Source organism: Theropithecus gelada, chromosome 14 (genome assembly GCF_003255815.1).
Source record: "Theropithecus gelada isolate Dixy chromosome 14, Tgel_1.0, whole genome shotgun sequence".
Lineage (NCBI taxonomy): Eukaryota > Metazoa > Chordata > Mammalia > Primates > Cercopithecidae > Theropithecus > Theropithecus gelada.
In genome coordinates, this window is record NC_037682.1 from 63670678 (window position 1) to 63685775 (window position 15098).

The following is a 15098-nucleotide window of genomic DNA, read 5'->3' on the forward strand; positions in this document are numbered from 1 at the left end:
CTCGATCTCCTGACCTCGTGATCCGCCCGTCTCGGCCTCCCAAAGTGCTGGGATTACAGGCTTGAGCCACCGCGCCTAATTTTTTGTATTTTTTAGTAGAGACGGGGTTTCACCGTGTTAGCCAGGATGGTCTCGATCTCCTGACCTCGTGATCCGCCCGTCTCGGCCTCCCAAAGTGCTGGGATTACAGGCTTGAGCCACCGTGCCCGGCCTACATATGTTAAAGCTCATCAAAATTGTGTACTCTAGATATGTGCAGTTTTAAATATGTCAAAGAGAGAAAGAAAAGGATACTTCAAAATATCAGAAATGGATAGAGAAACCAAAGCCAGAATGGGATAGTAAATGTATTCTTGGTCTCTTGAAATGTATAATTAGTATGACTAAAACCTTTAGATAAAATTTGCACCTTCTCTTTCAAAAATTTTCCAGAATTCTGGATTTGGTTGAAAAGGTCATGCTGTTGGTGATATTCCTGGAGTCTGCTTTAAAGTTGTCAAAGTGGCCAGTGCCTCTCTTTTGGCCCTGTACAAAGGCAAGAAGGAAAGACCAAGATCATAAATTTTAATGGTGAAAACACTGTAGTAACAGTGCTGGGATTACAGACGTGAGCCACCGCGCCCAGCCCAGCCAATTAATTTAAATAAAATTTAAAATTTATTTACTCATTGACTGTAGCTACATCTTGGTAAAGATGGGGTTTCACCATGTTGGCCAGGCTGGTCTCAAACTCCTGCCCTCAGGTGAGCCACTGGGCCAGGCCTTAGTTTTCTTTTTTAGACAGAGTTTTCCTCTAGTCACCTAGACTGGAGTGCAGTGGCATGATCTTGGCTCACTGCAACCTCTGCCTCCTGGGTTCAAGCGATTCTCCTGCCTCAGCCTCCCTAGTAGCTGGGATTGTAGGTGCCTGTCACCATGCCCAGCTAATTTTTGTATTTTTGGTAGAGATGGTGTTTCACCATACAGGCCATGCTGGTCTCAAGCTCCTGACCTTAGGTGATCCACCTGCCTCGGGTTCCTGAAGTGCTGGGTTTACAGGTGTGAGCCACCACGCCCGGTCCTGTTGCTACATTTTAAATATTTACTAGCCACAGGTAGCTAGTGGCTTTCAAATTAGTCAAGGCACAATGTTTTGTTCAATAGCACTGATGTAGGAAACCTTTACTCATTACATAGGGAGGTGTAAGGCAGTTGTAAGATGTCTGAGATCTTGGGTGATCTCAGTTAGTTTACTGCTTTGTAATCCAATCCTCAGATCTATAAAACTTTCAGGTGTGGGATCTAACTAAGTTTATACTTGGTAGTATAAACTACATATGTGAATTGCAAGCTAGTATGTGAATTAATAGTAGTATAAACTACATATGTGAATTGCAAGCTAATAACTTTTTATATCAACTGGTTTGGGACCATTGAAATCCCTGGGCTCCCAGCAGAAGAAAAATACAAAATTATCTGCAGGACACTTTGAAAACCCAGGGCACCTGGACTGCTATATAAAAAATAGTATCTACTGAAGCCAAAAAAAAAAAAAAAAGAGGTAAAATATACTAGCTCTAGAAGGAAATAATTATTGTGAAGACTAATTAGCTGTTCAAACAGGAAAATTAGCATCCAGTAACTTCAGATTATACAGCAATCTGAAAGATAATAAGTAGTTGTATTTTTTACATGGTTAAGAAAAGTAGAGGCCGAGCGCGGCTTCTCAACACCTGTAATCCCAGCACTTTGGGAGGCTGAGGCAGGTAGATCACGAGGTCAGGAGATAGAAACCATCCTGGCTAACACGGTGAAACCCAGTCTCTATTAAAATATAAAAAAATTAGCCAGGCATGGTGGCAGGTGCCTGTAGTCCCAGCTACTCGGGAGGCTGAGGCAGGAGAATGGCATGAACCCAGGAGGCAGAGCTTGCAGTGAGCAGAGATCTTGCCCCTGCACTCCAGCCTGGGCAACAGAGCAAGACTCCATCTCAAAAAAAAAAAGGTAATGACATTATAATGAAGGAATGGAAGGGTGAGAACTGTGAAGACTCCCTATATCAGGATGGTAAAATGCATACGCCAAACCATTACCAGCAAACCTGTTAGATCACACAGCCTTAGAAGAGAAGGTGCCTTGTTTCTTTGTAGGATCTAAAGTCTGGCTGAACCCAGAGATAGATTGATAAAACATAGGCTTGGAGGGAGAGAAGGCCTATAATGCCTTTTACCCTCAGATTCTTTTATTGTCTTAGACATAAGCAGAACAGGTGACATGTCAGTACAGGCCGTCTCCTGGCTGTGTATTTTGATTCTCAACACATTCTTTGCAGACATTATGATCTCAACCAGCTGCTGGAGCCTCGAAGCATAACAGCAGATCCTTTGGACTACCGCCTAAGCTGGCACTTGTGGGAAGTGCTGAGGGCTCTTAACTACACCCATCTCTCAGCGCAGTGTGAAGGTGTGCTACAGGCCAGTTATGCTGGCCAGCTGGAAAGTGAGGGACTCTGGGAGTGGGCCATCTTTGTCCTCCTGCACATTGACAACTCATGGTGAGTGAGAAGCCATTGAACCCACTGGGTACATCTAGCACTACAGGGCAATTCCAAAGGAATCACAGTCTTTTACGGTTCAGTTTAGCAAGTAATTGTGTAGAATGTGTGTTAGATCCAGCATTGTGATAAACCTCAAGATAGTTAAACCCTTAGCCCAGACTGTTTCTGTATTCATGTAAACCAGTTAAAACTGAGACTTCCTTTGATTAAGTGCCAAATTGTAATATTTATCACAAAGTCTCTCAGCAGACTGAGAAAAAAAGATCTCTGTGAACTGCATTGATCAGAGAAATTCTTTCTAGAGGTGTAAGAGTCAAAGAACCTGTAAAATTGGAATAGGAAATAATGAAGTGGAAATGAGAGGATATGCCCAGATGGAACAATAGCATTATGCCTGGGCCAAAGAACTAGTCATTTAATTTCAGATCAGAACTATTCTCCTCATTGTGGACTCTTTTCTGAATCCCAGATTCAGGTGAATGTGGCATTTTTAGGAATTACACAGAAATAGTGTTGGCTGAGCTGCCTCAGTGACTCCATGGTTGTGATGTAATGGGTTAGCAAAAAGGTCCCTGCTTTTTCTCCATCCACTGGCTTGCTTTTTCTCTGGTCATCCCTTGTCACCAACCTACCCCTTAAGCTTGATAGTATTGTGTTTATTCACACAGCCTTGTGCTGAGGTATATATGTTTTAGTTCTCTGTCCTTAAAAAAAACTGGAGAAGTGCCTCTTCACTACAGTTTGAACAAGATAAGTCTGGAGATTTTTGTTAATGACAGCAGTATGGTATTATAGTAATTACAAAAAATGAACATTTATGTAGTACTTGAAGTGCTTTTACACGTTTATATTCTACACCATATATATTAACTGTTTTATGTTCATTATGACTTATAAGATAGACACTCTTATTATCTCTGTTTTACAGATCAGTAACCCAAGACACAGAGCTTAACTTTTGTCCAAGGTCACACAGCTAGTAAATGACAGAGTGAGGTTTCCAACTTTCATCCAGAGTCTGTACTCTTATCACTATGCTACACTATTGTGTTGCGTGGTGTGGAGGGAAATTGGGTCTAAATTCTAGATCTACCACGTACTTACTTTGACATAGGGTAAAGCTGACTTTTGACTTGGGATAAAGATACTCTCTAACTCTCTAAGCCTTTTTTTTTTTTTTTTTTTTTTTTTTTTGGCCTGTAGAAGCATAACATTAGTTTCTATTTAAAGGTGATTGTGAAATTAAAAGAGTAAAAGTATAAAGCATCTGGGATTGTCTTCTCATTAAGCAATTTCTCTTTCTTCTTCCCCCTTAACAGGCAATGAAATGACCCCAGGCTATTTTTTTAAGTTTATTTAAACACAGTCATAAAGGATTTCACATGGTAAAAGACTGGCTGATAGGATGACTAATGTTTCAGAGTTGACTGTGAAGAAGCAGATTTTGTTTCCTGAAAAAGAATATAAAAAAGGAGGCAGTTGTGATGACAGTGGAAGTCATTGAAAAGCCTAGGAATTCAGAAGAGAGTTCACAATGAGGAGAATAGTTTTGATCTGAAATTAAATGACTAGTTATTTGGCCCAGATATAAAAGGACTCTCCTTAAAGGGGCTTTGATGTAGAGGTAGAGAAAGAATGAATTAGGAAGGCTGACGGCTTGAGAGAAGAAACAAAGACCTAGGAGAGACATTACCTTTTAAAGCTACTTTTGTATGCTTGTACTGACCATGTGGGAGAAAGGGAGGGGAGAAGTTTGGGAACTAACTTAAGAGGATTGCTCTATGGAACATAATTCTCCCATTCTAGTCCTAGTCTAGATCTTCTAGGTGGTGGCAAGCAAATGTTGTTACTAGATGGGAAATAAGAAATCCCAGTTGGGGGAAGCATTTTCTGGGGAGTGGGAAGCCACCCCTAGATTTGGATTTTTTTATTTTTTATTTATTTATTTTTCTCACCCAGGCATGAGCCACTGCACCCGGCCGAGCCCCAACTTTTTGAACATGAAAATACTTTAGTTTATTTTTTAAAATTAATGCTATGTTTTTTGTTTGTTTGTTTTTGAGACGAAGTTTCGCTCTTGTCATCCAGGCTGCAGTGCAATGGCGAGATCTCAGCTCACTGCAACCTCTGCCTCCCTGGTTCAAGCGATTCTCCTGCCTCAGCTTCCCGAGTAGCTGGGATTACAGACGCCCACCATCATGCCTAGCTAATTTTTTTTTTTTTTTTTTTTTAATCAGAGACAGGATTTCACTATGTTGGCCAGGCTGGTCTTGAACTCCTGACCTCATGTGATCCACCTACCTCGACCTCCCAAAGTGTGGGGATTACAGACGTGAGGTACCGTGCCTGGCCAATGCTGTTATTTTTAAAAATTAATACTTGTGTGATCACTTTTGATTTTTTTAGTGAAGCTTAAAGCGACCAACACCCATAGTAGGCCAGGTGTGGTGGCTTACGCCTGTAATCCTAGCACTTTGGGATCACCTGAGGTTGGGAGTTCCAGATCAGCCTGACCAACATGGAGAAACCCTGCCTCTACTGAAAATACAAAATTAGCCGAGTGTGGTGGCACATGCCTGTAGTCCCAGCTACTTTGGAGGCTGAGGCAGGAGAATCACTTGAACCTGGGAGGCGGAATTTGCGGTGAGTCAAGATCAGCCGTTGCACTCCAGCCTAGGCAACAAGAGTGAAACTCCATCAAAAAAAAAATGACCTGCAGTTGAAGAGACTGCCCCAAGGGCCACTCTAAGCTGCCTGGGGCAGCCTTCTCCATGAATGAGGATGGGATTTATTCTAGCTTATCTCTCCCTATAGCGTACGTGAGAAGGCTGTTCGAGAGCTGCTTACCCGGCACTGCCAGCTTTTGGAGACCCCTGAATCTTGGGCTAAAGAGACTTTCCTTACCCAGAAGCTCTGTGTACCTGCCGAATGGATTCACGAGGCCAAAGCTGTACGAGCACACATGGAATCTGACAAGCACTTAGAGGCCCTCTGTTTATTTAAGGCTGGGCACTGGAACCGCTGCCACAAGCTCATCATCCGACACTTAGCTTCTGGTGAGTGCTGGGTCCCTCCCACATCTCCTGGAATCACCTCAAATTCTACCAGCCTCTGAACCTCCATAATGGGGTAAGACTGGAAATAAGACTCAACATAGGACATGGCCATCTTGAATCAAATCACACTTTGCAAGAGCTCTCTGCAGAAGAGGCTTAGCCAGGATAAGGCGCTAGAGGAGCAGGAGTAGATAGCAATACTGTTATCATTTCCCAGAAATACCCTTGATGTGTGCTAATATTATTAAGCTCTTTGTTTACTTATGAGAATTTTCTCCAACAACACCAGAAATAATCTTCTTAAGGACCTGAAACTAGAAATTCTTCACATTTTCCATTGGAGAATTTCAGAATACAGGCATACCTCATTTTGTTGTACTTTGCGGATACTACATTTTTTACAAATTAAAGGTTTGGAAAACTCTGCACAGAGCAAGTATATTAGCACCATTTTTCCAACATATGCTTGCTTCATGTCTATCTCTGTTTCACGTTTTGGTGGTTCTCACATTATTTCAGACTTTTTCTTTGTTTTTTTTTTCTTTTTTTTTTTTTGAGACAGAGTCTTGCTCTGTCGCCCAGGCTGGAGTGCAGTGGCACGATCTCAGCTCATTGCAACCTCTGCTTCCCAGATTCAAGCAATTCTCCTGCCTCAGCCTCCCAAGTAGCTGGGATTACAGGTGCCCGCCACCACATCCGGCTAATTTTTTTGTATTTTTAGTAGAGACGGCGTTTCACCATGTTAGCAAGGGTGGTCTCGATCTCCTGACCTCGTGATCTGCCCACCTCAGCCTCCCAAAGTGCTGGGATTACAGGCGTGAACCACCACGCCCGGCCCCTTTTTCATTGTTATATCTGTTACGGTGATCTGTGATTAGCAGTCTTTGATGTTGCTGTTTTGTTTTCGTTGCCACCAACTGCTTCCATTTAAGATGGTCAGTTGATGAATATGCATTTTCTGGCTGCTCCATCAACTGGCCATCCCCATCTCTTTCCCTCTGTTCGGGCCTTCCTATTTCCTAAGACCCAACAATAGTGAAATTAGGCCAGTTAATAACCCTACAATGGCCTCTAAATGTTCAAATGAAAGGAAGAGTGGCACAACTCTAACTTTAAACAAAAGCTTGAAGTGAGAAGCATGTTGAAAGCCAAGATAGGCCAAAAGATAAGCCTCTTTGCCAAACAGCCAAGTTGTGTTAAAGGAAAGTTCTTAAACGAAATTCAAAGTGTACTCCAGTGAACACACAAATGATATGAAAGTGAAACAGCTTTCTGGCTGATGTGGAGAAAGTTTCTGTGGTCTGGATAGATGCAACCAGCCCCAACATTCCCTTAAGCAAAAGCCTAATCTCCCTTCAGTTCCGTGAAGGCTGAGAGAGGTGAGGAAGCTGCAGAAGAAAAGTTTGAAGCTAGCAGAAGTTGCTTCATGGAATTTAAGGAAAGAAGCTGTCTTTCCATCGTATTAAAGTGCAAGGTGAAGCAGCAAGTGCTGATGGAGAGCAAATTATCCAGAAGATCTAGCTAAGATCATTGATGAAGATGGCTACACTAAACAACGGATTTTCAGTGTAGATGAAACTGCCATCTGTTGAAAGAAGATGCCACCAAGGATTTTCATAGCTAGAGAAGAGAAGTCAATGCCTGGCTTCAAAGCTTCAAAGGACAAGTTAACTCTCTCTTTAGGGCTAATTCAGCTGGTGATGTTAAGTAGAAGCCAATGCTCATTTACCATTCTAAAAATCCTAGGGCTTTTAAGAATTATGCTGAATCTACTCTGCCTGTGCTCTATAAATGGAAAAACAAAGCCTGGATGACAGCACATCTGTTTTTTGTGTGTGTGTGTGTGTGTGTTTTGTTTTGTTTTTTTTCTTGAGACAGAGTCTTGCTCAGTCGCCCAGGCTGGAGTGCAGTGGTACAATCTCGGCTCACTGCAAGCTCCGCCTCCTGGGTTCACGCCATTCTCCTGCCTCAGCCTCCCTAGTAACTGGGACCACAGGCGCCCACCACCACGCCCGGCTAATTTTTTTTTGTATTTTTAGTAGAGACGGGGTTTCACCATGCTAGCCAGGATGGTCTCGATCTCCTGACCTCGTGATCCACCCGCCTTGGCCTCCCAAAGTGCTGGGATTACAGGTGTGAGCCACCGCGCCTGGCCAGCAAATCTATTTATAGCTCAGTTTACTGAATACTTTAAGCCCATTGTTGAAACCTGCTCAGAAAGAGAAAAATATTTCTTTCAAAATATTACTGCTCATTGATGATGTACCTAGTCAGCCAAGAGCTCTGATGGAGATGTATAAGGAGGATTAATGTTGTTTTCATGCCTGCTAACACATCTACTGTGCAACTCATGGGCCAAGGAGTAATTCAACTTTCAAGCCTTATATTTAAGAAATACGTTTCATAAGACTATAGCTGCCATGTAGATAGTGATTCCTCTGATGGATCTGGGAAAGTAAATGAAAACCTTCTGGAAAGGATTCACCATTGTAGATGTATTTGTGGGTCAGGTATGGTGGCTCATACCTGTAATCCCTGCACTTTGGGAGGCAAAGGCAGGCAGATTGCTTGAGCTCCAGGAGTTCGAGACCAGCCTGGGCAACGTAGTGAAACCCAATCTCTACAAAAAATACAAAAATTAGCTGAGCATGGTGGCGTGTGCCTATATTCCCAGCTGTTTGGGAGGCTGAGATTGGAGGATCACCTGAGCCTAGGGAGGTTGAATCTGCAGTGAGCCATGACCATGCCAGTGTACTCCTGCCTGGACAACACCGTGAGACCCTGTCTGGGGCGGATGGTGGGAGAGGAACATTTGTGATTGGCCAGGCATGGTGTTATATGCCTGTAATTTCAGCTACTGAGGCAGGAGTACTGCTTGAGCCCAGGAGGTTGAGGCTGCAGTGAGCCATGATCACACCACTGTACTCCAGCCTGGGTGACAGGGAGATCCTGTCTTAAAAGAAAAATAAAAAAAAAAAGAACATTTGGGGCCAGGTATGGTGGCTCACACCTGTAATTCCAGCACTTTGTGGGGTCAAGATGAGCAGATCTCTTGAGCTCAGTAGTTCGAGATCAGGTTGGGCAACATGGTGAAACCCCATCTACACCAAAAATAGAAAAAATCATCCGGGCCTGGTGGCACATACCTGTGGTCCCAGCTATTCAGGAGGCTGAGGTGGGAGGGAGGATCACTTGAGCCTGTGAGGCAGAGGTTGCAGTGAGCCAAGATCGCACCACAGTACTCCAGCCTGAGTGAGAGAGCGAGACTGCAACTAAAAAACACAAAAAACATTTGTGATTCGTGGAAGGAGATCACAATATCAACATTAAATAACAGGAGCATGGAAGACATTGAATCCAGCGCTCATGGATGAGTTTGAAGGGTTCAAGACTTTAGTGGGGGAAGTACCTGCAGATGTGATGGAAACAGCAGGATAACTAGAATTAGAAATAGAGCATTAAGATGTGACTGAACTGGTGTCACTCATGAGGAGTTTGCTTTGTAGACAAAGTGGTTTCTTGAGATGGAATCTACTCCTAGTGAAGATACTGTGAACATTGTTGAAATGCCAGCAAAGGATTTGGAATATTACTTAAGCTTAGTTGATGAAGCAGCAGCTGGGTTTGAGAGAAGTGACTTCAGTTATCTTATTTTAAGAAATTAGCATAGCCATCCCAACCTTCAGCAGCCAACACCCTGATCATTCAGCAGCCATCAGCATCAAGGAAACACCCTCCGCCAGCAGAAAGATGACTTGCTGAAGGCTCAAGTGATTTTTAGCAATAAAAGATTTTTAAATTAAGGTATGTATATTGGTTTTTTAGACATAATGCTGTTGCACAGTTAATAAGTGACAATAGTATAGTGTAAACATAACTTTTATATGCACTGGAAAACCAAAAAATTTGTGATTTTATTGTGATACTTGCTTTATTGTGGTGGTCTGAAATGGAACCCACAGTATCTCTGAGGTATGCCTGCTTTTAATTCTGAAGTCCAGCCAACATTATTTCTCCTTCCTTTATGTCTTCCTGCCATGTCTTCTGTACTTTTGGAAACTATGCACTTGTGCAGACGTTGTGCTTAATATTTTGTTTCTTCAGATGCCATCATTAATGAGAACTATGACTACCTGAAGGGGTTCTTGGAAGACCTCGCACCTCCAGAGCGCAGCAGCCTAATTCAGGATTGGGAAACATCTGGGCTTGTTTACCTGGACTATATTAGAGTAATTGAAATGCTCCACCATATACAGCAGGTACCTGAGATCCTCAAACTGCTGTCTGATTTTCCTTTTCTCAGGCCCTTAAATCTTTAGAGACCTCACAAGGCTTTAGTATACATTTGAGAACACATTGACAGAGATAGCACTGTCAAAGCAGGCATCTTGCTGAGGCTCATTTGATATAACCGTTTGAGAGCTGTTTCGAAACTTAAAAACACTTCTTTATGTTGATTACCAACTAGTATGTTCAATAGACATTCCTGAGACTTGTCCATAGACAGTCCCTTCCCCTTGTTCAGCTCTAGTTTGAGTGAGAAGCCCAAAGATGAAAGATAAAGTAAGAATGGAGATTTGGTGAGGATTGCTGTTTCACAGATCATTTGGCATGTTTTAAAATTGCAAATACGGACCGGGCGCGGTGGCTCAAGCCTGTAATCCCAGCACTTTGGGAGGCCAAGACGGGCGGATCATGAGGTCAGGAGATCGAGACCATCCTGGCTAACACAGTGAAACCCTGTCTCTACTAAAAAATACAAAAAAACTAGCCGGGCGAGGTGGCGGGCACCTGTAGTCCCAGCTACTCAGGAGGCTGAAGCAGGAGAATGGCGTAAACCCGGGAGGCGGAGCTTGCAGTGAGCCAAGATCCGGCCACTGCACTCCAGCCTGGAGGACAGAGTGAGACTCTGTCTCAAAAAAAAAAAAAATTGCAAATATGGTTTTTAAAGTCTTCATTAAAATGTCTTGGGGTCAATCTTTTTTTTTTTTTTTTTTTTAACGGAGTCTTGCTCTGTCATCCAGGCTGGAGTGCAGTGGTGTGATCGTGGCTCACTGCAATGTCTGCCTCCCGGTCTCAAGTGATGTTCATGCCTCAGCCTCCCAAATAGCTGGGACTATAGGGTGTGTGTCACCACACCCAGATAATTTTTATATTTTTAGTAGAGATGGTGTTTGACCACACTGGCCAGGCTGGTCTTAAATTCCTGGCCTCAAGTGATCGGCCCACCTTGGCCTCCCAAGGTGCTGGGATTACAGGCATGAGCTACTGCACCCAGCCTTAAGGTCAGTCTTTGTAGTTGTAAAATGAGTCTCCACTGCTTGCTTATGGTGCAGAAACCAAACTCATTATAATAAATACAGGATTCAAGTCCTTTTAGAGGCTTTTACCTTTCTTGCCTTACTCCTACCAATCTTATTCCACATTCCAGCCTTGCTGGCCTGCTGTGCTCACACTAAATTACTTCTGGTGTTTCTGACAAACCATATTATGTTCCACACTTTACCTAGCACACTGAAACTCATCCTTTAAGATCTAGATTGCTGTTACCCCTACTTCTACCTGCTTTTCCCCCAGAGATATAATTGCACTTTCTTACTACCAGGATACTTAGTACATTATTCTACTAGTGCACCTGTCAGACCATGTTGTATTTACTTATTCGTATTTCAAGGTTGCTATAAGCCCCTTTTGGGAAGGTCTTTTAAGGTTACAGGCAATAGAGTATAGAGGTTAACAGCTCAAGTTCTGGAATCAGACTCATAGATTCGATTTGTGGCTTCCAAATTCAATGGCTATGTAATCTTGAACAAGTTAACTACCTCCTTTGTCTCCATCTGAAAGAGAAAGGTGAGTGGGGTAGACAGTAGTACAAATTACAGCTCATATCTGACAGATTTTCACAAAGATTAAACCAAATCTACATAAAGTGTTTAACGTAGTACCTTTCATGTACTCAATGCTTTTTTTTTTTTTTTTCTTTTTTTTGAGGCAGAGTTTTGCTCTGTCACCCAGGCTGGAGGGCAGTGGCACAATCTCAGCTCACTGCATCGTCCATCTCCCAGCTTCAAACAATTCTGCCTCAGCCTCCCCAGTAGCTGGGATTACAGGCTACAGGCGTGTGCCACCATGCCCAGCCTTTTTTTTTTTTTAGTAGAGACAGGGTTTCACCATGTTGGCCAGTCTGGTCTCAAACTCCTGACCTTAGCCTCTACTAAATGCTTAATAATTGTTACCTGTTATTATCCTCATCAAAGTTCCAACTCCTAGTACAGCGCCTGACACATAATAGGCGTAATTCAATGTTTGCTGTACTTTTCATATGAATCAAGAGCATCATTTCTAAATAATCACTTGAAGAAACCACTTTCTCATTGAATATTGAGTAATTCACACAACTATTATGGAGAACTCACTGTGTGCCAAGCACTGTAGTGGGTTTGGGGAATATAAAAGTAAACAGTATGTGTTCTGCCCTTACCAAAATAATGATTTTGTGGGGGGGATATATACAAGTAAAGCAGCAGTTACTGTAGCTTCATAAGTATAGGGGTTAAGCAAAGAGAACTATCAATGTGCCAGCACATAGCTGGATGTGGTGGTGCGTGACTGTAATCCTAGCATTTTGGGAGGCTGAGGCAGGAGGGTTGCTTGAGACCAGCCTGAGCAACATAGCGAGACCCCCCCTTTAAAAAAAAAAAAAAAAAAGCCTGTGTTACATAAAACCTCTCTAGTATTGGCTTGTTCTGCTTTTCCCCCTTACCCCACATGTCACCATGTAAATCTCCTTTGAATTCTCACCTTTGGGAGTTTTAGCTGTCTTCTCTTTGCCTGGAAAGCTGAGCTCTCTCCTTGTAATTCAGGTCTCGACTTAAATATGACCTCCTTGAAGAAGCCTCTCTTGGTCCTCCAGTCTCAAGTAGCTATCCAGTTTCTCTCTGCAACATCCACCTGTTTAAATTATCTACATGGCTTGTGATTTTTCAGGATGTATTACTGTTTCATGTTTTCTTATTTAGTTTCTGTCAGTTTCATGAGAGCAAATAATTTGTCTTGCTCTTGATCCTCCTGCCGCCTGCACCCAGCTTTTTTGGTGTTTTAGAAAAGGCTATAAACTTGGAGTCAGGGGACCTAAATTAAATGTTGGTTCAGGCTGCATTTTTTACTTCCTGTGTGCTCTTAAGAAGTCATACCAACTCTCTGAACCCAGTTTATCTTGATTTTTGGTGCTGTATTATTAAAGCTTGCTGTATCGTTCGGGATCTCAAGACTTTCCTAGTCCAAGGCTGTGTACACTATGTTACCTTCCTCTTGTCTATTACTGCATAATTAGTGCCTTGTCCTCCACTAGATGGTGGTGGCTTGACCCTGTGTCATCTTGGATTTTCCCCTCCCTCACCTCACTGTTGTTTCGAGGTTTTGTATAGAGTCTTTAGGTGGTATTGAGTGATAGGAACTCCCCTTGGATTAATTGACTTCTCTGCTTCTTTGTAGGTGGATTGCTCAGGTTATGACCTGGAGCAGTTACACATCAAAGTGACTTCACTGTGCAGTCGCATAGAGCAGATTCAGTGTTACAATGCTAAAGATCGCCTAGCTCAGTCAGGTAAGCCTCTAATCTTCTCACTTTTTCTGCCTTCTTGCTTCCTGTTTTTATCTTACACCCCACCCTCAGTGCCTGCCACCATTCTCTAGACCCATGCTCAGTGCTTAACTCTAGTTTTTCTCTCTAGACATGGCCAAACGTGTAGCCAACCTGCTGCGGGTGGTGCTGAGTCTGCATCATGCTCCTGATAGAACCTCCGACTCAACACCAGACCCTCAGCGAGTCCCTTTGCGCCTCTTGGCTCCCCACATTGGCCGGCTCCCCATGCCTGAGGACTATGCCATGGACGAACTGCGCAGCCTTACCCAGTCCTATCTGCGAGAACTGGCTGTTGGGAGCCTGTGAGCCCCAGACTCTTTGCATCACACTCACATGCCCGTTCACACTCACCACACAGAGGTTCCCTGCCTTGTTTGGATTGGCACTGTTTGCCATTCTCTGGGTTGGCTATGGCATCTACCCTCCTTCCCTGCTGCCACAAGCAGCATCCTCCAGTTGTTCAGGGCTTTTCTTAATACTAAACATAGCATAAGGGCTTCTGGAACCCAGAAGAGGAGACAATTCTCTTTTTACCATCCTCAAGACCAGTGTTTTTCCTTTTAATAAATGGTCAATAAAGCTCCTTTGGCAGAATCCCCCAAAGAACCAGGGAATCCTTTTTCACCCCTAGCCATTCTGGATCTTGTGACCCTCCATGCCAACCAGCTACCCTACTCCTACCCTGGCCCTTTTATACTAGGACTCCTTAGGAGGAGTGAGACAGGTGGTAATGGATCCTTAACAGGTGAACTATCCACAGAAGGAAGAGGGATCCGTCTCTTAAGTAATTGGTTAGTTAACACTGAATTTTGGAGGCAGAGGAGGGTTGGCCTGAGTTAGGAAACAGAATGGGATCTTTCTGACACACTTAGGGCAGAAGTGAATGCCTGCCATGGAGGGATTGATCTTCAGAGCTTCTTTTGTTCCTGCCTTTAGTGTTCCATGAACGCCATACCTTTGCTACTACTATGTGCAGGAGCCCTTGGTCATATGTGACATGTCTATGGGAAGCTCCCAGAATTTGTTTTGGTCCCTGGTTTTCAGTCATCTTGCTGAGAGTCTGTCTGGATTTGCCTGAAGAGTTTGGATAAAAAATGGCAGGTTGGGTAACCCTCCCTGTTCATCCCATGTTAGCTCTAAAGCATTTTCCACCCTCCATCATCCCTTCCAGAAGCAAACCATGACTGAGGCAGGCATGGAGTTGGGCGTTAGGGGCAGGCAGAGGGCCTTTGCTACACTGCTGACAGCTATAGGGAGCCCCAGGTAATGGCATGAGATAGCTGGTGTTAGGGCTGTCTCAGGCAATATGGCCACACCTGGGTCTTTATGCATGAAGATTATGTAAAGGTTTTTATTAAAAATATATATATATGTATAAATAAATGATCTAGATATTTTCCTCTTTTTCTGAAGTTACTTTCTTAAAAAATAAATAAATAAAATGTTTATAGCATTCCTGGTATTGGTTTTCCCTTTGTATTTTTGAGCCTTCTTGCCCTGAGGATCTTTATGATGGCCTTGTTTGATTTAGCCTGTTTTTGAATTTGCCTTCTAAATGGAGACAGGCCTTGGGTTAAAGAGAGAACAGGCCGGGCGCGGTGGCTCAAGCCTGTAATCCCAGCACTTTGGGAGGCCGAGACGGGTGGATCACGAGGTCAGGAGATCGAGACCATCCTGGCTAACACGGTGAAACCCCGTCTCTACTGAAAAATACAAAAAAACTAGCCGGGCGAGGCGGCGGGCGCCTGTAGTCCCAGCTACTCGGGAGGCTGAGGCAGGAGAATGGCGTAAACCCGGGAGGCGGAGCTTGCAGTGAGCTGAGATCCGGCCACTGCACTCCTGCCTGGGTTGACAGAGCGAG

At 43.5% G+C, this 15098-nt stretch overlaps 1 protein-coding gene across 3 annotated transcripts in view; it reads left to right on the plus strand.

Annotated features, from left to right (window-relative positions):
• Positions 1-14699, plus strand: part of NUP98 (nucleoporin 98) — a 130901-nt gene extending 116202 nt beyond the window's left edge. The window contains exons 29-33 of one of the 3 annotated variants that reach the window (XM_025358533.1): positions 2312-2533; positions 5351-5592; positions 9697-9851; positions 13087-13198; positions 13326-14699. In XM_025358533.1, coding sequence (XP_025214318.1) covers positions 2312-2533; positions 5351-5592; positions 9697-9851; positions 13087-13198; positions 13326-13543 — 949 coding nt within the window. In that variant the 3' untranslated portion in view covers positions 13544-14699. The remainder of the gene's footprint in view (positions 1-2311; positions 2534-5350; positions 5593-9696; positions 9852-13086; positions 13199-13325) is intronic. The other 2 variants (XM_025358532.1, XM_025358534.1) reach the window with 2 other exon arrangements.
• The last annotated feature ends 399 nt before the right edge of the window (positions 14700-15098 follow it).